This window comes from Beauveria bassiana (genome assembly GCF_000280675.1).
Source record: "Beauveria bassiana ARSEF 2860 unplaced genomic scaffold BBA_S00031, whole genome shotgun sequence".
Taxonomy (NCBI): Eukaryota; Fungi; Ascomycota; class Sordariomycetes; order Hypocreales; family Cordycipitaceae; genus Beauveria; species Beauveria bassiana.
Window position 1 is genome coordinate 150,262 of NW_007930866.1, and position 24,193 is coordinate 174,454.

Sequence of the window (24,193 nt, forward strand, 5' to 3'; positions counted from 1 at the left end):
CCCCCGGTTTCAAGTTCTCCAACGTGACGCTAAATAGGCCCCTGCTGGGAAGTTGGAAACCACGTTTGATGGAACAAACAAGCTTCGAGCCATTGAGCTTCGTTGGCGCCGACCTCCAGTAGGCAGGCTTTGTGGCGTCTACAGTCTCGAGCTGCGCCCTCTTCTTGACCTACCAACCTTACCTAGGAACCTGCGCAAAATGATCTACAGTGCCCGAAATAGAGCCTGGAGGCGATCAGTAGGCTGTACAGCAGGCTGTCGACCCACCCGCCTTGGCCTTCAGCAGCACGGTAAGAGCCACTGAAGCTACCTAAGCCTAAAATGCATGACGCACTGTACCTAGGTACCTACCTAGCTGTCCAGGTGTGCCAGGTACTTGAGTGTTGGCAGGCGGTTCCTCAGTTCCTTAGGTGCTTCCCTGCTTATACCACACTTCTGTTATCGCAACCGCCCTGTTTTCTTTCCCGCCTCTTGTTTTGGCCATTCCCTCCATCCTCTCCATCGGCGCAACACCTCGTCTGCCCGAAATTTATACTCTCGACCAACATAATTTACAACCGCATCGCTGCAAACCTGCCTTTCCCTGCCGCGTTTTGCTCTTCGCAGCCACTTCCTTTCAACGACGCTTTCTCGATACCACACCTCCACGACGCCTCCTGCCGCCCAAAATCGCCTTCCCTCGTCTCATCGCATACCTCGGATTGGGTCCCTATACAAAAATCTGTCCATGTTGCACCCGTCGAGCTAGCTTCCAACTTCCCCCTCCTTCCGCCATGTACGACCATGGCGCCGCAACCGCCGCCTATCAACCCTTTCTATCCGGCGCGCTCCCCAATGCCGACTTCAACGACATCGTCGCTCGATCCGCCATGGGAGGCGGCTCCAAGCAGCGGCCGGCTTCCTTCAAGGCTATCGGTATCAGTTTGGCTATTAGTTCTGGCTGCCTAATTGGCGTCTCTTTTGTCTTGAAAAAGGTCGGACTCCTCAAGGCCAACGAAAAATATAATGAGGTCGCTGGCGAGGGCTATGGCTACCTCAAGAACTTTTACTGGTGGGCTGGCATGACGCTCATGATTCTCGGCGAGATTTGCAACTTTGTCGCATACGCCTTCACTGACGCCCTCCTCGTCACGCCCCTCGGCGCACTCTCCGTTGTCATCACGACCGTCCTGTCCGCCATTTTCCTCAAAGAACGACTTAGTGTTGTCGGCAAGGTCGCCTGTTTCCTCTGCATAGTGGGCTCCGTCGTCATTGTGCTCCATGCCCCCGAAACGTCCTCTGTTGGCAACATCCAGCAGATGCAACAGTACGCCATATCGCCTGGCTTCCTCACATATGCTGGCATCATCATCGTCGGCTCCGTCATCACCGCGTGGTATGCCGGTCCCAGATGGGGCAACAAGAACATGCTCGTCTACATCTCCATTTGCAGTTGGGTCGGCGGTCTAAGTGTCGTCTCGACTCAGGGTCTCGGCGCATCCATCATTGCCTGGATTGGTGGAGAGCCAGAGTACAAGCACTGGTTCCTATGGGTACTGCTTGTCTTTGTCGTCTGTACCCTGCTCGCCGAAATCATTTACCTCAATGTCAGTCTTTGTAGCGCCACCTCATATCTATCTCCTTGGCTAACGCCTCTCACAGAAAGCGCTCAATCTTTTCAACGCCGCCATGGTGACCCCCACCTATTACGTCTACTTCACAAGTACCACCATCATCACATCTGCCGTTTTATTTCGGGGTTTTAAGGCACCAGGTAGGGATCTGGCGACAATAGTAATGGGATTCCTCGTCATTTGTTCTGGTGTTGTGTTGCTACAGTTGTCCAAGTCAGCCAAGGATGTTCCGGACACGGCCGTCTTCCGCGGTGACCTTGATCAGATTCAAACGATCGCTGAGCAAGAACAGCCCGAGACAGAGCCCAAGGCGGACGCCATTCGTGGTACTGCAGCGATCGTGCGCAAGATCTCCCAAGCACGCCAAAGGATGGAGGAGAGAGAACTGGCGCGCTTGCGTGAAGAAAAATCGATGGATACTCTCCAGCCGATTGAAGAAAACGGCCAGCCGCAGTATGAGTGGGACGGACTGCGACGACGCAAGACCCTAGTGTCGAGCACGCGCACACGTTCCGTCACCTCACCCGGTCCCGCGCCGTTTACGCCGCCTCCTCCCAGTCCCCACCCGCCCCTGGGCATGTCCGCGTTCCCGACTGACCAGGATGTGGAGGAGCAAGAACGCCCCAGCACCATGTTTTCGAGCATTGTCGGCACCATCCGAGCACGCTCCCGAACCAATGCGACTATGCCTCCGTCATACGGTGACGAGGAGTCGGGCCGCCCGCGGAGCCCGGGCATCCGCCCGGTGCCACTGACGGAAATTGTCCTCCCCAAGGACAACAACGACGATGAAGCAGGTTCCTACTATGGTGCCTCGCGCGAGCACGTCTTTCCGAGGGACACGGCCTATCGGGGCGCGTCCGCGGGCAGCGGCACGAGCCTAGCGCCGCCGACGCCGCCGCCGCACTCGGCTCGCCGCCAATTTTCGTTTCAGCGCGTCTTCCGCAAGACGCCAGACACTACTGAAGAGGAGCGTCTGGGGCTTGTCAAGGAATTAGACGGCACGCGAAGCGGCGAGGAGGAAAACGACTACAAAGATGATGACCCGCAGAAAAAGGGCTTTGTTTGAGCGCACTCAACGAGAAGATGGAGGAGCATGACCTTGCATTATTATGGCGCAATCTGCGGTCCTTGGTTAAGGAATGTCAATAACGACTTTGTTTTTACTGTCTAAGCGAGCTACTGGTGCGCATGTAAGCTACGTACCTTTTTTTTGTTTTCTTTTTCTGCTTTCTCTTCTTTTTCTTGTATTGTCTTGCATGGATGGACTATTGCACTCTTTCGGTAATGAAACAGCATTTGCCAAGTCGGGTTGATCTTCAAGAAGTGTTTATCTGCATTTTTATCTCGATTATTCTTTTTGGAGGCTATCGGGGATTGCAACGTCTTGATGACTGAAACGCACGCAAACGATGTTGACTAGGATAGACAAGGGGCTTACGTGAAAAACGCAACGAACAGAAGGGGAAAAAACGCTTATATATATTACAATGACTTGATGATTCTACTTCTGAACAAAGAATGTATGCAGTGTGCTATGTGTAAATGTCCATGCCAACAACTCGGCTTGTGCATGTGCGCGCTGGGAAAAGTATATACGAGAAGAAGAAGAAGAAGGGGGGGGGAAGACGTCAATGCTTTTGTTGGAAACCTCCGAATTACCAGTCGGCGGCCCAGCCATTGTCCTTGAGAAAGTCCTCGCAGGCCTGCCGCAGAGCCATATTCGGCCGCAGGTCGGATGCGACGAGGGGCTCTCGCGTCAACGGATCACAGGGATGTCGTCGAAGATGCTCCATGATGGATGCGCGCTCGTACGACTTGCCCGTTTTCGTCTGCAACACCGCGGTCAAGAATTAGCACGTACTCTGACCAAAGTCTGCGCATCGGGAGGAAAATAAAACTCACCATGACCGGATCAACCATGAAGCCAAACGAAATATCATCAATCGCCCAGTCCGGCACCTCGCGCAGACCCTCACCCGCCAGCTTCCTGGACCGCTCAAACACCGCCATTAGCCTTTCCTCCTTCTCCCTGGCCTCCTCCTCCATTGCGGCCCTCTCAGTCTCATCCACCTCCTCCCCGGCCGCCGCCGCCGCCGCCGCTGCCGCCGAGACATCCGCCCTCAGCAGCTCAAGCATCTCCCTCTCCAGCGACTGTTCCCCCCTCACCCTGCGCTTCTCGCGGCGCTCCCAGCGCGCCTTCTTCGCGCGCAGCACAACGGCGGTGACGGCGGCGAGTGACTTGTCGTTGGTGGCGACGCAGAGGGCGTGGGCGGCGAGGCCGGCGGAAAGCGCGCCGTCGGGGTCGTCGATGGCGAGGCGCGCCTGGCTCGTGTAGTAGTGGGCCTTGAGGTGGGAGGCGGGAGCGCCGGCGCCGGCGACGGGGAGGGCGAACACGGACTGACAGTCGGTGATGACGGAGTCCCAGAGGGAGAGCTTGAGGCGGGCCATGGCGCGGTTGGTGTAGAGCGCAGGGTTCTTGGGGTCCTCAATGATGCTGGGTGCGCGCGGGAACATTAGCGGATGAGAAAAGACAATGAAGACGCGAGAAACAGGATGACGGCCTACGCTTGTGAATAGAGGCTCTCGGCGCCGACGTAGTTGCCCTTTTGGAAGAGGCGATTGCCTTCCTCCTTGAGCTGGAGCGCACGCGACATGTCTGCGTGGCGTTGGATCCTTGTATATGCAGAGATTCTCTCGATTGTGATCAGTGAAAGTACACGTGTGACTTGGATGACGATATCATGTAAGCTTTTCCGTGTGTGTGCTGGTTCGTTCGTTGACGGAAGCTGAGGGCGATTGGGCTCGCCTTCCGTGGGGTAAGAGATGCAATGTCGAGAGGTGGTGGCGTTATGCAGCAAGTTCTAGCACATGTTCTCTTCTTCTAGCAGCACAAATACGAGACCTGGAAGCAAAAAGTAGCGAATGTAGGAACAGAAAAGTCGGAATAAAGATATTCTTAGGTGGCGGAGTTTTGAAGGGGACCCTGATTATTGTACGGTCCGTCATTGCGGTGGTGGTGGAGGCGGAGCACTGGCACCTAGAGCTGAGAATCGTGGGCGACCCGCTTTGTTCTTGTCTCCGGTCGGCAGCGGCTTGGGTGGATCTTTCTAGAAGCTCATCACTAATTTAAAACTTCCAATCCAAGAAATTCTTCGTCACCGAGCAGCCATGATGCAGCATCGTTGGGCAAATCTCGCCCAAACAAAAAAAAAAAAATGAAGTAGACGACCCAAGAAACGCTAGGTCTTTGCCGCCAAGACACCTGTCATAAAAAGAAACAACAACCTATCATTCATTATCAACGTCCCGTGCATAGCGGAAAGCCAGCTGTCATTTCGGAGGAGCCTGTAGCTTCTCCCATCGTACAGAGCACGTTGATTGGAACACTGCGGCTCGTACTCCCCGACAATCACAGCTACACAGGCGCAGAAAGAATCCCACACGACAGATGCACGACGGGACAAGTACTGGGGCCACGGCCAATCATGGAACTTATCACGAGCCGCGGATACAGAAGAGAGGCCTGTTTCCAGACGTGCCGCTCGTCAGGCACCCTGGCTGCCCAGCATCCTCGTCGTCAATTGCTCTGCTGCGCCGACGGTTGCCAGACTCTGTTACAGGGATCGCTGAAGCTCCGGTGAAGCGGCATGTAATGGGAAACGATCAGAAAAGTTGACGGGATATTATTAGCCTGACTGTTTGCCTGTCCCACGCTGGTATCACGCTGGCCCGTCCAGCACAAGGAACCACGGGCCGTCAAATTTTGACTGCCAATTCAGCCTCGTGTCAAAGAAAAGACACACACAATGAGCACGGCACCGGCTGGATCCAGTGTGCCAGATGCAGGAGGGTGTTGCGGTGTCGCCCACACAAAATGCCACACGAATGCCACAAAATGCCGGCATTATTTTAGTTGCGGTGCTAGACTGCAAATCGGCCTACGACTATATCGCGGCGCTAAACCCAATCAGTTGAACGATGTACGATTCGACAATCTTGAACCGACAAATGGTGTAAGTCGTTGCGTCGACACGCGCAAAAAAAAAAAAAATTTATATGGAAAGCTCCTTGTGAACTATCCTTATCTTCTATACTCGCCAAGTCTCCGTTCAAGCTACTCATTTGATGCGTAGATAGCCCGCCATACATCTTTGTCCTTGGCAGCAACGCCAGCATCGTCTACAATGAACTCGTCCTCAAGGCAGGTCTTCCCGTCGCCTGGCCCTTTTGCTCCGTGGCCGACCATCTCGCCAGCGGTGCCGTCTTCCTCGGCAGCCCCATCCTGAAGCTCGTCGAGACCAACAAACACGAGCGCCGTGATGCCCTTTTTGCCCGAGTACGGCGTCGCGCTAACACCTCGCATCATCATGTTTGAGAGCCGGGCCCGCGCCACCACGCGCGGCATCGAGCTCGGCGTCGACGACAGCTTCTATGACCCCACAGGCAAACTGCTCTGGACGCGCGCTCTGGTGTCCTAGCTCAGCGGCGCCAGCCGAGACACCTTCTTCTGCATATGCCGATTATCTTGTAGTTTCCTGTTGATCTCGAAAGAGCACACATCTTTGAGTACATATGGCGGAGGGCTGCAATGGCGGAATCAGGACCCGGTCGCCCGGTCCGGGCGCGGTTTGCTGCTTGCGGGCTCGTCGCGCACCAGTACATATGAGTGCAACGTGGTTCACATGCGAAATGTAGCCGGGTCCCAAGAAACGTTATTTTCCGGCTGAATTGTGGCAAAATGCTCTCAAGTTGTACTGTACGGAGAAACTACAGTCGAAAAGGCAGTCGGACTGTGGACGCAAGTTCGGGGGCCGCAACCATCCGGGTGCCGCTCACACCTTGATGGCAGGTTGGTTTGGGTATTATCTTTGGCAGCCCAGCCAGTTTGGTTTTGACACAAGTTACTAACTGCACACAATGCAACTGGGTACTCTGTATTGGAGTGCTGAAACAATCTATTACGGCATATGATGAAAAACAGTCAAAGCGCTGCTTCGGTCTCGTTTGGTTTTACCCAGCTGGCGACCCGCGACAGCATCTACGCCCACAGATCGAGAACGACACGACCCTTCAGCTTTCCCTCGTGCATCTTTTCAAACGCGCTGGTCAGCTCGTCTAGCTTGATGACGTGCGAGCGCGACTTGATGACGCCCTTGGCGGCGAGCGCCAGCACCGCCGCCGCGTCATTGTTGTTGCCCACCGTGGAGCCCACAATGTTGAGGCTCAAGTTGATGATGTGAAACGGAAAGGAGCCGCCAATCGGCTCGGGCGTGTACTCCGGCACGCCCACGCACACCAGCGTGCCGTCGAAGCGCAGCAGCCCCAGCGCCTGCGCGTAGGCGACATTGGACGGGGTGCAGACGACGACGGCGTGCGCGCCAAGCCCGTCGCACAGCTCATGCACGTGCGCCGCGAGCGCCTGGCTGCCGGCCTCGTCGCGCCCGTACTGCGTCATGTCGACAAAGTGCTCGGCGCCCGACTCGCGCACCAAGTCCGCCTTGCTCGGGTGGTCGACGCCGACGACGCGCAGGCCCAGCCCGCGCGCGGCGGCCTGCACCGCGAGGTGGCCAAGGCCGCCGCCCGCGCCCGAGATGACGACCCAGTCGCCGCGTTGGGCGCGGCTGCGGACAAGCGCCGCGTAGACGGTGATGCCGGCGCATAGCATCGGCGCGGCGTCGACGGCGGAGAGGCCGTCGGGGATCGGCGTCACGTAGTGGGCCGGGCCCAGCACGTACTGCTGAAAGGTGCCGGGCACAAAGTAGCCCGAAATGGACCGCTTCAAGCAGCAGCCGTCCCGGCCGGCTTTGCAGGGTGCTGCGGGCGGGAGGGAGTCCTCTGTTAGCGGGAGAGAGGGGTGATGACGCGCGCGGGGAGGGGGCGCGGGCACAGCCGGCGTAACGTACCGCATTCACCGCAGATGCTGGCGAGCCATTTGACGCCTACGCGACTGCCAAGCTTCAGTCCGGAGCTTTCGGCGCCGGGACCAAGCTTGACGACTTGGCCGATGCCTTCGTGGCCGCCGACCTGATCCTTGGGCGTGGGGGAGGGCAGCAGAGCCCACGAGCGGGTCATGACGCTCAGATCAGAATGGCAGACGCCCGAGTGCGTTCTGGAGGCAGCGAGGTCAGCAGGGGTGAGGGAACAGAGAGCGAGACTTGTAAGGCGAAAAAAGAACGTACAGCTTGATGAGGACCTGGCCCTCGGCCGGCTCCGGCGTGGGCAGCTCTACAATCTTGGTCGAGATGGTGCCGGGCTCATCATACACGGCGGCCTTGTACGTTGCTGGAATCTCGATGGTAGATGACATGTTTTCGTCTTTTTTCTGAGTAAGTGTGGTATTATGCTCAAGAGGCTCGGCGGCCCATTTCGAAGCAGTAAACCTCGTGGCTTATAATCGATCCCAAAAAAGGCCTTTGCCCTTTTGGTACTATAAAGTCCGCTCGCCCGCATCCATGCCTCATCGACGCCCCAGACTTTGCTCAAACCGACTCTTCCGAGCCCCGGATTGCAAGGGTCATGCTTTGCACTAGTTATGTTGCAGCTTGGCCATCAACCATGTACTGCTACACTACTTACACAAAAACAGGTTTATTATGCTTACCGATTGGGCACCGATGATCGATGTGGGCAGTGGGGAAAAAAGGGGAAAAATGCGACAGCCAGCGTTCTCCTAACCACCTTGTGCCGCCTCACATTAACCCATTTTACGCCACAAGAATCGTAGAGAGAAAAACTCCAGCGGCGGTGCGGATCAAAAAATTAGCCCGGATAGGCGTTCTGCGCAAGTCTTGTCGCACATTATACGACCCCGAGTATCCGAGATACAAGGTCTCCGCATCCCAGGGCTGGCACACCAGCAGCATGTTTCGCAAATTTCGGAATTGGGTCAGGCTTTTGTCTTTATATCTTTATTCGGCCCCCCATTCCCCCCCTTCCGCCCCCCCGCTCTGTTGGCTGGTGCCGAAGTACACGTGCCCGCACCCGTCGCTCCGCTTGGGTGCTGCAGGGCTAGTTTGGTGGCCACCATAGCCTCGTGGACACACACCAGATACCACCAAAAAATCAAGAAAATAATAATAGTTATATTAAATCTATCTACTTAATATATTATAAAGAAGATATCTAATTAAGTTCCTTAGAAAATCTAATTTATAAAAATAAAAATTAAAAATTATTATAATTTATTATTAAAAATATAAGAATAAAATTATATTTTTGATATAAAAAATATTTTTTATAAATCTAATAAAGAGTTTTAATATAAAATAATAAACTATATTATTATAAAATTATATTACTTTATATAGTACTTTTTATATATTTCTATTATTTATATTAGATTTATAAGAAATATTATTATTTTAAAAAATCTAAAATTTATAATAATATTATATAAAATCTTATAATATTTTTATAACCTAACTCTTAATCTCCTTATTAGTAAAATAGCTTAAACACTTAATATTACTTAAGGTATAATTTTAATATTTTTAGTAGCTTTTATATTAAAGAAAACTCTTTACGACCACGTGGCTATGGTGGCCGCCTAGATCCTGCAGCACGTAAGCGGAGCGACGGGTGCGGGCACGTGTACGTTGTGAGCAAGCGTTCTTTTCGCAGCCGAAAAATCGCCCCGTTGCCGTCGGGGCTATATACCCACAAACGGAGCTGGGGTAACGCTTTTAGTAGTCCGGCGCCAGAGGAAGCCTCTGCACAATTATAATTAGTTGATCCATCGTCCATCGTTGGTCATGTTTGCCGACTATAGTCTGCCTTGATTGGCTTGTTGCAGGCTCGTTATTGGTAATAAGTGGCATGTAGCCGGCCGCCACCGTCCAAAGTGCCCCCGACCGGGCCACGACGCCCGGCTCTCCTGTATACGAGAAGGATTTATTGTTTCGCACTTGCCCGCTGCCACAATTATAACTAGCATTGCATCCCTGGTTCAAATCTCCCAGATATTGAAAGAAGAATAAAATCGCACAAAAATAAAATTGTCGTCGCGCCGCTATGCCAACTTTGCTCGCGTACTGGCCCATTGCGGCCGGCATCGTCACCCTCTACATCCTCCAGCAGCTATGGATCGAGTATTCGCACCGCCAGCGGGCGCGCGCTCTCGGGTGCAAGGCCCCCTACCTCCGCCAGGGAAAGCTTCCGCTCAGCGTCGACCATTTATACAGGGCGCTCACGGCGCTCAAGGAGGATGAGTTCCTCAACCTCGAGGTCCGCACCCACGCGGAGATCCCCGGCGGCCTGTCCACCTTTCACCAAGCGAGCCTGGGCAGGAAGATTCTCATGACGACGGATCCGGAAAACATCAAAGCCATGCTCGCGACGCAGTTCAAGGACTTTGGTCTGGGCCCGATTCGGTACAACGTCTTGGAACCGCTTCTCGGCCGCGGCATCTTTACGTCTGATGGCAAGGACTGGTTCGTGGCAATTAATTCCCCGAGCATTGATTCTGCTTCAGCCCCAAAAAAGTACTAATGCAAAAAAAAAAAAAATACAGGCAACATTCTAGAGCAATCTTGCGTCCTCAATTCTCACGTACCCAAATTTCCAACCTCCACGTGGAAGAGATTCACGTCCAGCACCTTTTGAACCGCTTAGAGCAAGACGCCGGCGGCTGGACCAAGGAGGTCAATCTTGCTCCCCTCTTTTTCAACCTGACACTAGACTCGGCCACCGAGTTCTTGTTTGGCAAGAGCGTCAACACGCAGGTTCTGCTCGGCCCCAACGCCAAGGCCAGAGTCGGCGGCGGCGGCGGCGGCGGCGGCAGCGAAAAGGCCGGCGACGAGGCCATGGAGGACTGGTCGTCCTTTGGCCAGGCCTTTGACAGCGCCAACCGCAGCATGACGCGGCGCTTCCTCCTCATGAGCTTCTACTACCTGCACAACCCGTCGTCGATGCACCGCGACTGCGCCGAGGTGCGTCGCTTCGCCGACTACTACGTGCAGCGGGCGTTGGCGCGCTCGCCGGCGCGCGCGGCCGAGGAAGACGGCACCGAGTACGTCTTCCTCAACGAGCTGGCCAAGGAGACGCGCGACCCGGACGTGCTGCGCAACCAGCTGCTCAACATCCTGCTCGCGGGCCGCGACACGACGGCCGGCCTGCTCGGCTGGGCCACGCTGCGCCTGGCGCGCCAGCCCGCCGCCTACGCCAAGCTGCGCGCGGCCGTCGTCGCCGACTTTGGCCCGTACTCGGCCACCGACACGTCGCGCATCACCTTTGAGACGCTCAAGGCTTGTACTCACCTGCAGCACGTCCTGTCCGAGACGCTGCGTCTGCACCCTTCGGTGCCGGCCAACTTTCGGCGCGCGCTTCGCGACACGACGCTGCCCCGCGGCGGCGGGCCCGACGGCCAGTCGCCCATCTACGTCCGCGCCGGCTCCGAGATTGCCTACAGCACAAACGTCATGCACCGCCGGCCCGACCTGTGGGGGCCCGACGCCGCCGAGTTTCGTCCGGAGCGCTGGGAGGGGAAAAAAGTCGGCTGGGAGTATCTGCCGTTCAACGGCGGGCCGCGCATCTGCCTCGGCCAGCAGTTTGCCCTGACCGAGGCCGCGTACGTGCTGGTTCGTCTGGTGCAAAAGTACGACTTGATGGAGAATCTGGATCCGAGCCCGGTCATCAAGTCGAATTTGACTTTGACGTCATCGCCCGTGCAGACGCTGGTGAGACTGCACGAAGCTGCGGCTTGAAGTTGTTTGTGCATTTTATGACGCGTTATGAATGTTTTCTTGAAAACTAGGAAACCTTTCTAGATCATGATTGTCATTTGGTCTGCATGTTTATATGATTTATCTGAACCATTTTGCTGGCTTTATAGAACCCTCTATCGAAAGCAAGCCTCTTATCGAGGTTGAAATGTGGAAATTCCTTTGAACTTGCCGTCTTCATGATCCCATCCTGACCGAGACCGCTTGCTCTATAGTACGGCGTCTCGAGATTGAATATATAATGCTTGCGCTTCTGTATGCACCACGCCCTCGGCGCCCACTATCCTAGCCTCCAGGAACCACTTTCTGCCATCCCGCCTGACCAGCCGCGATTCCACCGCGTAGACACCCGGCGACACGGGCCTCTTGTACGTCGTGTTGAGATACGCCGTGTACATTCTGTTGCGCGACGCGCCGCTGCCCTGCTGTGCCTCGACGCAGCCGCACAGCCCGTCGACGTTGTAGCCGACCACCTCGTCGAGCAGCGACGCCAGCAAGCCGCCGTGCGTCGTGTCGCGGTAGCCGTTGAGCTTGATGCCGAGCTGAAAGAGCGCCACCGTGTCGGGCTGCCAGTTTGATGAGGACGACGCACTGCTGCTGCTGCTGCTGCTGCTGCTGCTGCTGCTGTCGTCAAACTTGTACTCGAGGCGGGCAATGGAGCCGCGCAGGAGCAAAAGTGCGTGCGGAATGGTGTCGGGCGACTTGATTGTCTCGCCGAAAAAAGTGTCGGCGCCGTCGATTTTGGGCGAGCGGCTGTAGAATGGCACGGGCAGCAGGTCGCGGCTGCGGTCGAGATAGGCGACGGCGTGCGGGACGGTGGAAAAATAGTCAACGGCGGCTTGGTCGATGGGCATCTTGCCGATATAGTCAAGCAGGCGCGCCGACTGTAGGTCTGGCATGGCTGGATTGGCTGGCGTATTCTAGGTAGTTGACTGGCGGCGAACTTTGGTACCTGGGTAGGTACCTAGTAGGAGCTGGATCTGAGATGCCTGTGATTTATTCGGCAAAGGCTCGACAGAGGGATCAGCGTGCTTCTATATAAAGACAGGAATTATTAACTGCATGCAGGAATATGTTGTTGGAGGGGAGAAGAAAGTTATATAGACGACTAGGACGTTGATCAGCCGCGGCTTTGGCTGCAAGTTGATCCTCGGCGTCCGGGCGCGCGAAAGCCCGTTGGTACATCCATGACGGGGGCAGAATTGCATCACCCGCATTGGCAGCTACTGGATATCAGCGCCAGTTGTAATTTCCTCTCAGTCATAATGTTCAATTTCGTATTTGCATCATCCATCGTCTTGTCCGTCCCTGCCGTCTGTTTACTTCTCCTTGCAGCATGCACTGCTACAGCCTACGCCCGCAGCCAGAACTGGCCCAGCCCCGCCACCCAAATCTCAGAGGCTGACTTTTTTCCCTCTTACACCAAACTTCTACCCCTTCTTCATTGAACGCCGAGCACAACGACACAGCTAGCCTTTGGACATGAGCCATGTCTCCGGGCCTGACGCCGTATCCAGTCTCCTGACGCTCGTCGTCACCACGTCGCCAACGCCTTCCGCCCCCTCGACCGGGCTACTTTGTGGGGTACTCGAGTCGTTTCAAACGCACTGTAATGCGCTGCTCCAATGCAACGTGATTGTCGTGTTTGATACATATGATTACATTGCGACGACTCCGCGATTGAAAAAGGGCCAAGTCACCCCAGAAACAGCCGAGAGATACAGCACCTACAAGGACAATGTCAAGACACTGTTCCTGGAGACCTTTGACAAGAGCGCCGACGGCCCGACGCCACTGATAGAGACGGCCGGTGAGGCCGAGTATGGCTCGCCAAACCTTACCACACCTGTGCCATTCACCATTTCCTCCACGGCAGACGGGCATGTGCAGTTCATCGAAGCCCAAGACCGGCGTCTCGGCTTCGGCCTCGGCGTGCGCAGCGCCCTTCGCATCGTGCAGACGCCCTATGTCTGGATTCACCAGCACGACTGGCGACTCATCTACGACATACCCGTCGCCGCGCTCCTCGGCGCCATGCAAGCCTCGACCGAGGGCGGTGACGACGACGACGCCGCCGCCGCCGCCGCGCCCATCCAGTACATCTGCCTGCCCTCGGGCCGCCGGTCCTCGTACGCCACGTCGGAGCAAGTCCTGCCGTACCCAGCGCTGCGCGACGTCTCGCGCGCCCTCACCGGTGCATACGCGGGCGGGCCCGGCCAGCCCTCCGTGCCGCTGACGCCCATGTTCTTCTGGCACGACAAGCCGCACCTGGCCGCGACGGCGCACTACCTGACCCGCGTCTTTCCCTCGCGGCTGGCCATGATGCGCGGCGCCTTCATCGAGGACTCGGTCGGCCAGCAGGCCCGCAACCAGATGAAGGAAGGGCAGTGGCGCAAGTGGGCCACGTGGCTGTACAATCCCGACGGCGGCATGAGCTGGTGCCTGCGGCATCTGCACGGGCGGACGTGGAGGGGCGAGGAGGAGGAGGAGCGGAGGAAGAGTCTGGCGGTGCTTCGCGGACGGGGGAAGAAAGAGGAGGGCCCGTGACGAAAGTACGTCTGGCGTCGGGGAGCGACGTGTATGATACGGATCTCGCGGCGATTCTTTGAGGGCATCTTTGGTTATTTGCCATTTCCAGACTAGCAATGAAATGTTTTTTTCTTTTTTTCACTCTGCGCCTTGAATCTTATTGAACACAAGTGAACATTTTGAACTTGGCAGAACGCGCTGTCGTATTCACGCAAGGGAGTTGCTACACGGCAACTGCAGATTCTAGAGATAACGAGTAACGCCCCCCTCGTTCCTCGTTTGGCGTCAAAGCTTGAACGTATGAGGACGACTTATGATTAACTTGAGCCTTGGTTTCAATTATAACGTCATTTCAGAAACTTACAGCGTGGCACAGTAATTAATCAGTTAATGACTACCTAATGACTAGTTAATAACTAGTTATTAGTCACTAACTCATTATTTACTGTGGTGGCCACGCTGTAAATTTCTTAAATGACGTTACAATTATAGTCAGGGCTCTAAGTCACCAGTTCTGGTCTTGGTGCAAAACTCGCTGCAGCCCTCTCATTGGCCCAAATCAACGATGTGCCTACTTTAATTGCCTAGATCAATCACAGCGGGCCAGAACCTGCAGCACACAACAACCACAATAACAAGCAACAAAACACCAACCATTTTCTGCCAGTGATAACGTACGTTTTATTCCTGACGGGACCAGCAGGTACCCTCAGGCTTTGATGCGAAGCGAGAAACGAGGGGGCCGTTTCTCGTTCTTTTTAGAATCTGCAGTTGCCGTGTAGCAACTCCCTTTATCGTGGTAACAGCTACAGGGTACCTAGGTACGCACTGTTGTTGCAAGTTCTACAAGAACGCAATTTTGACCTGGCACCAGGTACGAAAGCCTACTTCTGATCTGTAGAGAATTTCGCTACTGGCACTCTCATAGATCGAGCAACCAGCGCTTTCACACCCCAATTTCACACTAGAGGGCTAGGCTCAAGTCGCCACGACTGGCTAATTCCTATATGCCGTGTCACACCAAGATACGTTGAAAAAAAGAAAAAAAAAGCTGTGGCACATTGTCACCCCAACTCGGCTAGATCAGTGAAATAAGAGCCACAGACAGCTGGTTTTAGGCCTCGAGCAGTAGTTTGTCATGTTTTCCCTTTATGCGATCCTGGGTCTGGCGGTGCATGGCTCGCCATACGCGTGACGAATGACTACAACGTCCCAAAACAGGCATTTTTGCTCCGTTCTGTGAGCTGGTTTTTCAGTACAGAGAGAAGGAAAGAAAGTTTGCTATTGTCACACATGGGATCAAGGGAAGCCACGGGTGCGCCCTCAAAGCGTATTGCGAGGCCGCACGTGACTATGTGGTGCGGCGGACGGTGCAGCGGGTGACGCAGGAGCAGGAAGCTTGGCTCCCGGGCTCACAAACATCGTATCTGACTGGATGGGTTTGACGAATATCGGCATATTTGGCGGGTGCAACAGGCCAGCGCTGATCCCATGTGTGCCGAAGTCTAAGACGAAACAGCGTCAAGGGGGGGACAAAAAAGCTGGCCCATCCTCATAATGCACTACACCAGCACCTAGAGAAACAGAACGAGATGCAAATAATAGAATATAGATAGAGTTTATATATAAAATAGAAAGCATTATTTAGCTATTAAATTATCCTAAGTTAACTTTTTTATGCTAAAAGCTATTTTCTAGAATTAAAACATAGTAAATAAAAAGGTAGTCTTACTTCAAGGATTCTCATTATGGGCCATTTACTTTGTCCCCCCGCTGAGCGTCTTGAAGATCGGCGAGACAGCCTAGTTGAGCAAGTCCACATGACCTCTGGGGAAATAACGATGACCATCTCGTGGATCGAGACGGAAATGACAAATATTCAAGATCATGTGTTTCTTGTTTTGACGTTTTAGCGAATTCTATATCCCAGTTGGTCGTTTCTGGTAAGTATAACGTTAGTTATGTGCCTGCCCGGGGAGTTATTGCCATAAATGTGGACCCAGTGACGACAGACGGGCCGTGTAAAGTGGCGCTATATTTCCGGTCAACAGTAACATCCCTCCCTCTACAAACCGCCGATCGAGCGAAGACTTCAGAACCAGCCAAAGAAGGTCCGCCCACCAGTAACTCGTCTTTCATATCCATAATAAACTTGCCGATTTTTCTTTCGCAGACGCCGCCCGCTCTCAACAAACGACAAACGCAACAAGGCACATCCCCGACCGTGCCGCACTACATAGCCGAGATGCTCCTCATCGGCCTCACCGGGTCCATTGCGACCGGCAAGTCGACCGTGTCCTCGTTGCTCTCCAGCCCTCCTCACAACCTCCCCATCATCGACGCCGATGTTCTTGCGCGCAAAGTTGTCGAGCCCGGAACGGCCGGGTACGCCGCCATCGTGCGGCACTTCGCCGCGTCGACGCCGGACCTGCTCGAAGCGCCGTCTGCCACTATGCCCGCCGACGGGCCATCCGGCCTCGGCCGACCTCTTAATCGCCCTGCTCTCGGCCGCCGCGTGTTTGGCGACTCGGAGGCGCTGCGGCGCGACCGCGCGGCGCTCAACGCCATCGTGCACCCGGCGGTGCGGCGAGAAATGGCCAAGGCTGTGCTGGGCTGCTACGTGCGCGGGTGCTGGGCCGTGGTGCTCGATGTGCCACTGCTGTTTGAGGGCGGGCTGGACCGTTTCTGTGGCACGACGCTCGTGGTGGCGGTGCGCGATCCCGAGGTGCAGCTGCGGCGGCTGACGGCCCGGGATCCGCACCTCAGCCGCGAGGATGCGGAGAACCGCGTGCGCAGTCAGGGCGACGTGCGCGAAAAGGCGGCGCGATGCGCGGCGCGCGGTGAGGGACGCGGCGTGGTGCTCTGGAACGATGGCTCGCGCGAGGAGCTGGCGGAAAGTCTGACCAAGGAGATGTCAAAGCTCAAGGCGAGTAGCCCGGAGTGGTGGGCGTGGGCGCTGTTGGGGTGCCCGCCGCTGGCGCTGCTGGTGGCCGTGTATAGGATCTGGGAGAATGGGAAGCTGAATAGGGAGTGGAATGAAACTAAACGAACGAGCAAGCTGTAGATGGAATGAGGGACTTGTACATTTTGAGCAAATATTTTGAGCGTTTGTTTTGGTCCATCCATGGCCGTTGGCAATGTAGACTGCGAGATTACACGAATATTGATAGGAGAAAACGCAAGCATTCGGCTGATGCCCTAGTATGGCGAGATAAAAGGTTGAATTTCTCGTAAGAGTTCATGCGCTGGAATTGCTATATCACTGATGTGTGGAATTCTTCAGTTGAGCCGCAGGAAGCAGTATCGACAAGGGCAGGTAGGTGGGACGAGAAGGGACAAGAGCTGCAGGAATGTCTGTAATACGGGCAACATAGACGCTCTCCGGAATACTTTCAGAATAGATTTATGCTCGCCACAATCTTCCGCTCATCGTAAAGGGTGTGCTCGTTCGGGCATAGTGTTTGTAGAGAGGGCTCTCGATGCTGGTGGTGGCCCAATCTGTGCGATAGACCGGACAGCCACGTCTAGACGCCAAGTGAGCAGACAGTATAGAGAATTAATGCGTAAATGGTGAGGGAGGACCAATATTTATCCGATATCGGCATTGTGTGACGGCGGAAAGATGCGTTGTCGAGGTCGTCTGCTGGCTATAGCTGTCGCGTGAGCAACTGGAAGAGCAAAGCGAGGCACAAGCCCCGCCGCTCTGCGCACAAGGAACCAGAAACGGAGGTCTATACGAAGAATGGAGAGTATGAAAGATGATTGGGGATGCGGAACGATCTCGAGAGCTGGTGTGGCAGGCGTGGCGTTTGGTCTCAAGTTCTCAATGTGGTGTCGAGGGAAACTCGCGGAGAGGCTATCGTGGGCCGTCGCAAATCTGGGGGAGATAACCTTGAAGTTTAAGCATCCAGAGTAGATTTCAAGACGATATTAGGTGATAGCAACAGCTCGACGCCCGCGCGTGCGGTTACTGCTATGGTCGTCTCGGGGGCAACGACTTCTGGCGGCGAGGGTTTCGCTACTGAAACGCGAATGATTCAAGCAGGACGAGGCGCTAAGGGAGCTGGACAGAAACAAGCCGAGGAATATTCGATCATGTATATATAGACTACCAAGAGAATACATAATCAATCCGACTACTATCTACGTCTATTACCGGCTTCCTCACAGGCCTACAGTTGGTGATGTTGTCGCCCATGACGGTTACCTATCTGGGGCGGGCGTTTTCCTGTGCGGCTCTTGTACCTGGTACAAGGGCCGCTGGTGACTATTCCGATCGCAGAGCCAATCGAGGGTTGCGGCGCGCGGAATTACTGCGACTCCGGGCCAGTCAGCAGGGGCGGCCAAGAGAGCGGGTGCCCAGAAGCGGCGTAGCGGCGAGGAGCGCGCAGGGGTTCTATAATGGCGGCGCCGTTGCAGAAGACAAGGCAAGGAGAGGAGAGGGAGAGAGGAGTTGTCCGTAATAGGAAGCAGCGAAAGTACCCGATACATTGAGGGCCCGTCCCCAGAAAACAAAGGCTGGGCGGGTGGTGGAAGACTCAAGAGGATGAGGTGGTGGCCCCGTCAGTGTACAGGATCAAAAGTGGGTACCTCTCTGTCCCAGTAGAGCCAACCTTTTGAACCTTTTTCCTTTGCAACACGCATCAACACCAACAAGACGGGGGAATTGCACGCTCAGTCGGCATCTTGACCAGCACCTCGCCAAACCTGAATCAGGTATGAGAAGAACCAGCTGCGATCAAATTTTCTTTTGACGGGTGAGTCGACTGCTTTTCATTTCTGGCGGGTGCGCAGAGAGAGGAGCAGTGCAGAGCATCTGGCTGACCTTTTATTGGCAATTACCTCCAGGTAGATCCAGCACTATTAGACGCGCTGCAGCACCTGTGCTACAGTGACTGGCCCGCAAACGCTTCAGCGCTGCAAAAGGTACCTGGATTCCTGAGTTGTACACACCAATCTCATTGTACATGTTGCCTCGCACCAATCTGCCTTTGTTTCCCACCAGTTACCACCCAATGCCACCAATGCCAATCCTTCTACCCTTTTTTCCCTCCTCTTTATTACCACCTACCTACCTACATCCTCATCCTCTCTCACACACATCACGCTGCATCTTCAGCTACTTGCTGTCCACCCCCGCCACTTCTATTACTTCTTGCTCATCCTGATCCTTGTTCATCGGGTGCGTGCTCCTTGTTTGCTCGTTGATTTGCACTTTTTTCAACCCTGCGTTGTTGTGTCGTTGTGGCCGACAGTGCCACGCCCCTGGTCTTGGTCTCTCTCTTTTTTTCCTTCTCCAAGACCACACATGCAGACACACACGCACACAACACCAATCTTTTCCTATTCCTCCCTACCGTCTTCAGTCATCATCGTCTTACTTCTAACTTTTTCTTTGTTTGCTCACGGCTAATACCAACTGTCCCTAGACGTCCGGCCCACCGCCCGGCCTAGCTCTGGCTTACTTTTTACTTTTTGAGACGGACTGGGGTGGCCCTGGCTCCAGGCGGCCCTCCTCTACCAGCCAGTAGGAAGCCGCGCTAAAAAAACAACGACAACCTAATAACTACCACACATACAACACATAACTAGCATCCCCAAAGGCTTCATCTCGCCCAGCCTGCTTCCTTTGAATTCTTTTGCAAACCTTTCATCCAACCCCAGTCATCCTTCTGACACAAAAAAGTCTTTACCTATACATGATCCTCTCATTTCTCCGCCATGGCTGCTGAGAATGAGTCGCCCGCTCGCGAGCCCGCTACTCGCGGCCGCGGCAGGGGCGGGCGTGGCGGTCGCGGCGGACGAGGCAGAGGCGGCAGCAAACTCGCAACCTCTGCCGCTGCCTCAGCTACCAAGCTCTCCGTGACAAAGCCAGGTCGCGGCGGCTCCCGCAGAGGTCGCGCAAAGAGCTTTACAGATTCTCGTGTCCAGGCCGCCTATGAGCGCCAGCGCGATCTCAAAGCCACCTACCAAGCCGTTGCTCATGCCATCAAGCCCGCGCTCCAGGAGCTCGCTGACCGTTGCATTGACGAGGTCCTGCAAAATCCAGACCTTCATAAAAACGTTCCGGAGCATCAAAATGTTGTCCGCCAATTACAGGAAAACTATGACAACAGGGTCGCCCAGCACCAACGGCGTCGCGACATTGACCTTAAGCTCGCCAAGGACACCTACGACGCCGAGGTCTATGTCGCCGAGCGTGAATTTCAGGTACGTTGTGCTCCAATCGCATTTTACTCATCCCCTCTTGCACGCGTCCTTGGGTATCCCTATATCCAGCCTGCGTTCTATGCCCAGCTAGCCTTGCTCCTTTCTACTTATACCCGCCTCTACTAACACGCATGCTTCACCCAAACCGCAGAACGCTGTAGATGACATGGAAGAGCAATTCTATGAAGGCCAAGAAAATAGAGTCCGCATTCTGAACGCCCTCTGCGCCAAGGGCCTTCCCGTCGATGTAAGCTCTTGCCCTGCGCTTGGCATGCCGCGGCCTTTTTACTAACATTCAATTTACAGGTCCGTGATGATCAGTATCAGTACAAGACAATCACTGATGCCCACTTTGACCGAGAGTTTGGTCTTTATGAGTGCTACAAGAATGGCCACCTTGTCCCTTACCCCTCGCGTGTTCCTGGCACCGAGATGTGGAAACGGGGCCGTGTTGCCGAGGCCGCCTCGGTACCCGCTCCCTCCAGCACTCCCACCAGGGGTCGCGGCCGCGGTCGTGGTGCTGGCATTAACAAGCGCCGTGCTCAGGACCAGCCCGATGGCCAGCCCATGCTCAAAAAGTCGACTCGCGGCACCGAAGACGCTGCACTCTTGGAGCAGCAACACGCCGTCACAACCCCTGCCCCTGCCAAGGGTCTGCTAGCCTCCGCCGCTGAGGCAGAGGCTCATCCCAACGGTGTTGCCGAGGAGGAATCCATGCCAGCGTCACCGGAGCCAGTCAGCCTGCCTAATGGCACATCAGCTGCCGCCAAAGATCCGAGCAAGCAGTTGCACGCCCGAGAAAAGAGCCCGCCTCTGCCCAAAAACATTGGCGAGCCCGATGAATACGGAATCCGCTTGTATAACCAAAGAGGACCCCGCGAAAAGGCCATGACTAGCCGATTCATGGCTCCTCCCGTGTTCACATTCAACGACTGGGAGATTGGCTTTAGAGATACTTCCAATGACTCCTCTAAAGGTCATACCAGAGCAAAGCGAGGCAAATACCTCGACACACCCAACAACACTGGCTGGCACTTTGACCAATGGTGCAATGGATATGATTACTCTTCCATGAGCCCCCGTGAGCTCGATGCAGAGCTGGTGGAAAAGCATGGCCTGCACCCCAAGTATGGAATCTTTCTGCCCAGCAGCAAGAATGACGCCGTCACGAGTAGTCCCTATGATATACCGGGCAAGCCGGTTGTCTTCATCGCTACGCCTTCCGGCCGCGTTTCATACGCGTCAAGATCATTCATTCCCACGGTCAATCACCGACGGTCCGAAGAAGCACCTTTTCGTCTCAAATTTGGTGCCTCCGTGCGCCGTTTTTGCAAAATGGATGACATTCAAGAAGAAGATCTTTCGCTCGCCGATACCTTGCCGTCTTTCATTGAGTTAAAGAAGAAATCGCTCGGTACTGCTGCCAAGGAAATGAAGAAGAGACCAATCGTGGAGATCCCTTCAGAAACGGAGGAAGAGGTTGAGCCCGAGGAAGCCAAGGAGACGGTCGACACTGCCATGTCGGCCACGTCGGCCATGGCGGCCATGTCAAGCTTACTCTATGCGTCTGCCTTCGTTGCAGCCCAGGAGACAGTCAAGGCGGCACCTCCACCTCCGCCCCCTAAGCAGGCGCGGTATGACGCTATTCGTGACGTCTTTACCGACAACAGTGCGCGACCACCGCCTGCACCACTGCAGGATGCCATGTCCCTGAGTCTCAACACACTTGCAGAGCTTTGCAATGTAGAAACTCGACTACCCGGCGGCACCGGTGTCGTTTTTGAGCCCGAGCACAAGAGCCCTGTGAAGAAGGAAGAGACGCCACAGGCCAGCTCCTTCGGTCAATTGCCACCCAGTCAGCGCGCCGAGCGTCACTCGCCCTATGGTTACTCTTCTCGTGACCGAGCATACCCCCAGCCGCCATCATCGGGCACCCTCCCCGAAAGCAGCCCGTACCCGCCTCTGGACCGTGGCCTCCCACCGCCTGCACCTATGGACTTTAAGTCCCATTACCCTCTTCCGCCAGGTCCCATCTCACAGGACCACAGCTACTTTTACCCGCCGCATGATATTCGTGACTCAATGACGCCGGGACGCCCTCTTGACCATGGTTATGGCCATGGTCATCGCCGACTCAGCGGCTACGGGAGCGAAGCTCCACACGCACCACAGTCGTACTCGAGAGGCCCGTACTGGCATCAGTCGCCATCCGCGCCGCCTCCCGCAATTCCACAGCCGACACACTACGGCGTACCACCTCCTCCGCCTTCTCGCCTATCCTTCACGCAGCAGAGCAACGACCCTTTGCCTCCTCTGCGACCGCCTCGTCGCAATCAATCGCTGCCTGACGAGCCCATGCACGACAGCCAGCGGTCCAATATACACAGCGGCATCTACTACCCTCCTGGCCCATCCCGGTCCTACCAACGCAGCGGGTTCCCGACAGAACCTCTGGCACCACTGCAGTCAATGCCAGGTGAACGCATGCTGCCGAACCCGCAGGCTCAGGGCTACATGGGCTCGCCGCCGCCAGGCTACACCCACCAGGTGCTATCCCCAACATTTGGTAACCCTGGCCTCCCTGGCGTGATTGGTCAGAGCCCCCCGGGCACACCCCAGGGAATGCACAGCGGCATCCACCGCCATCGCTCTACGCCGTCTGGTTCATCTGATGCTGGGTCCAACAAGTATAGGAAGCTGCAGCCCGCTCCTGTACCCGCCCACCGCAACTGGGCAAACAAGCCAGAGCTCAAGACGATTCCTTATGACCACAAAGAGACTGGTTCGTCGGCAGCTCTGCCTAGCTCGGGCCCGACACAGATTAGAGGCTGGAACGTGAATCAGCCGCGCAAGCGCAGCAAGGCAGAGAAACAGGAACGCGCAGAGTCGAGCAACGATCGAGACGACTCCAGATAGCGTCCGGAGTCGTCTCAATCATGCAAATCTGGCACTGACGCGGCGACAAAAGCAAAGGGCAAGGCCAAGGCCAAGGCCGTGACACCGCCGGTAGAACCGCTCAAAGTGCACTTTTGTGCGCCAGTGCTGGGTTTGCCGCCGCTGTGTCCACGCGAACAGCAGCGCGAGTCTGTGGAGCCGCAGAAGCAGCCAGATTACTTGCTAACGTCACTGCCGTCTGTGCCGGAAGCGCCGTTGGAAGGGGCCGTAGAGGAGTGTCCGAGCGAGCCGCCACCAAAGCGTCTGCGCCCTAGAACAAAGTCGCAGCGCAGAACGGCGGCTGGAATGGCGGCAGCTGCGTGCCCGTCGTCTCCGGCTAAGAGGCAGCGGCAGACGCGGGCAAAACCAAGGAGGGAAACGCCTGTGCCAGTGCCTGTTCCCATTGGTATCGGCGCCGGCCAATCTGCGGTGCCTGCTGCTCCGCTGTTCAATTCCAAGGGTGGGTAGAGACAATGGTGGGCGGCATTTGTGCAGCATGTCCTTCTTCTCGTCTGTTCTCTGTTCCGTGTTACCAATATCACTACCCCATTTCCTATGCATGCTATGTTTTCGTTGTTTCTCCAGCATCATCACACTGGGCGTTTGGAAGGTATTTGTCCTCTTGACTCTTCTGAAAAGGATCCTCTTTTGATTATTTCTTGGCTTTCTTCTTTACCTCGATTACCATGTACTCTTACACTCTTTTCTATTGTACGCGTGCTTTTCTACATTAATTTTTCCCATATTTCATGAGAAACGCTTGGGAGGGATATATCCGGTTGGGAGGGAACAAACAAAAGGAGGAAGGAATAAAGGAGTGAAGATGAGAAAAATACTAGAGCCCTGATTTTGACCTTTTTCTTCTTCTTCATTTTCGTTGTGTTTTTTTGGACGAGGTGCACTGACAGAGGAGCAGAAGAGTTTTGGTTTCTGGGGTCTTTTCTGAATTCTTTTCAAAATAAATCGTTCTTTAAATGCCTCTCTTTGCCCCCCTTGATACTTGGCTGGCAAGTTCTTCTCGCCCGCGTTCAAGGACGTAACAACGTACATGTCTACAATATACACGGTGGCTGGTTGGATGTCTCGTGACGGAGAGTGAAGCAAGGATATAGTCAAATATGAAAGGAAACGTAATTGTCCATGTAGCTGAAAAGAAGAGTACGTAATACAAAATACAGATGTCGT

At 55.0% G+C, this 24,193-nt stretch overlaps 9 protein-coding genes across 9 annotated transcripts; 6 read left to right on the plus strand and 3 right to left on the minus strand.

The window, feature by feature from the left end:
- Positions 1 to 773: 773 nt before the first annotated feature.
- Positions 774 to 2,682, plus strand: BBA_08132 (DUF803 domain membrane protein; the record flags this gene model as incomplete). Its single annotated transcript, XM_008603229.1, has 2 exons — positions 774 to 1,586; positions 1,642 to 2,682. The coding sequence occupies 2 exons, from the start codon at positions 774 to 776 to the stop codon at positions 2,680 to 2,682; spliced, it is 1,854 nt and encodes a 617-aa protein (XP_008601451.1).
- A 589-nt stretch (positions 2,683 to 3,271) lies between these two features.
- On the minus strand, positions 3,272 to 4,270 carry BBA_08133 (U-box domain-containing protein; the record flags this gene model as incomplete). Its single annotated transcript, XM_008603230.1, has 3 exons — positions 3,272 to 3,445; positions 3,519 to 4,110; positions 4,182 to 4,270. 3 exons carry the CDS (start codon positions 4,268 to 4,270, stop codon positions 3,272 to 3,274), a joined length of 855 nt encoding a protein of 284 aa, XP_008601452.1.
- Positions 4,271 to 5,594: 1,324 nt separating this feature from the next.
- On the plus strand, positions 5,595 to 6,094 carry BBA_08134 (uncharacterized protein; the record flags this gene model as incomplete). The annotated part of the gene is made up of 3 exons (XM_008603231.1): positions 5,595 to 5,629; positions 5,754 to 5,952; positions 5,993 to 6,094. The coding sequence occupies 3 exons, from the start codon at positions 5,595 to 5,597 to the stop codon at positions 6,092 to 6,094; spliced, it is 336 nt and encodes a 111-aa protein (XP_008601453.1).
- Positions 6,095 to 6,654: 560 nt separating this feature from the next.
- Positions 6,655 to 7,923, minus strand: BBA_08135 (alcohol dehydrogenase, putative; the record flags this gene model as incomplete). The annotated part of the gene is made up of 3 exons (XM_008603232.1): positions 6,655 to 7,451; positions 7,520 to 7,725; positions 7,796 to 7,923. 3 exons carry the CDS (start codon positions 7,921 to 7,923, stop codon positions 6,655 to 6,657), a joined length of 1,131 nt encoding a protein of 376 aa, XP_008601454.1.
- Positions 7,924 to 9,626: 1,703 nt separating this feature from the next.
- BBA_08136 (Cytochrome P450 CYP52T1) lies at positions 9,627 to 11,317 on the plus strand (the record flags this gene model as incomplete). The annotated part of the gene is made up of 2 exons (XM_008603233.1): positions 9,627 to 10,045; positions 10,126 to 11,317. 2 exons carry the CDS (start codon positions 9,627 to 9,629, stop codon positions 11,315 to 11,317), a joined length of 1,611 nt encoding a protein of 536 aa, XP_008601455.1.
- A 227-nt stretch (positions 11,318 to 11,544) lies between these two features.
- Positions 11,545 to 12,234, minus strand: BBA_08137 (thioesterase-like protein; the record flags this gene model as incomplete). Its single annotated transcript, XM_008603234.1, has 1 exon — positions 11,545 to 12,234. One exon carries the CDS (start codon positions 12,232 to 12,234, stop codon positions 11,545 to 11,547), a length of 690 nt encoding a protein of 229 aa, XP_008601456.1.
- A 583-nt stretch (positions 12,235 to 12,817) lies between these two features.
- On the plus strand, positions 12,818 to 13,882 carry BBA_08138 (alcohol dehydrogenase; the record flags this gene model as incomplete). Its single annotated transcript, XM_008603235.1, has 1 exon — positions 12,818 to 13,882. The coding sequence occupies one exon, from the start codon at positions 12,818 to 12,820 to the stop codon at positions 13,880 to 13,882; it is 1,065 nt and encodes a 354-aa protein (XP_008601457.1).
- A 2,227-nt stretch (positions 13,883 to 16,109) lies between these two features.
- BBA_08139 (dephospho-CoA kinase) lies at positions 16,110 to 16,928 on the plus strand (the record flags this gene model as incomplete). Its single annotated transcript, XM_008603236.1, has 1 exon — positions 16,110 to 16,928. One exon carries the CDS (start codon positions 16,110 to 16,112, stop codon positions 16,926 to 16,928), a length of 819 nt encoding a protein of 272 aa, XP_008601458.1.
- Positions 16,929 to 19,585: 2,657 nt separating this feature from the next.
- Positions 19,586 to 22,990, plus strand: BBA_08140 (uncharacterized protein; the record flags this gene model as incomplete). The annotated part of the gene is made up of 3 exons (XM_008603237.1): positions 19,586 to 20,074; positions 20,226 to 20,321; positions 20,381 to 22,990. 3 exons carry the CDS (start codon positions 19,586 to 19,588, stop codon positions 22,988 to 22,990), a joined length of 3,195 nt encoding a protein of 1,064 aa, XP_008601459.1.
- Positions 22,991 to 24,193: the final 1,203 nt, after the last annotated feature.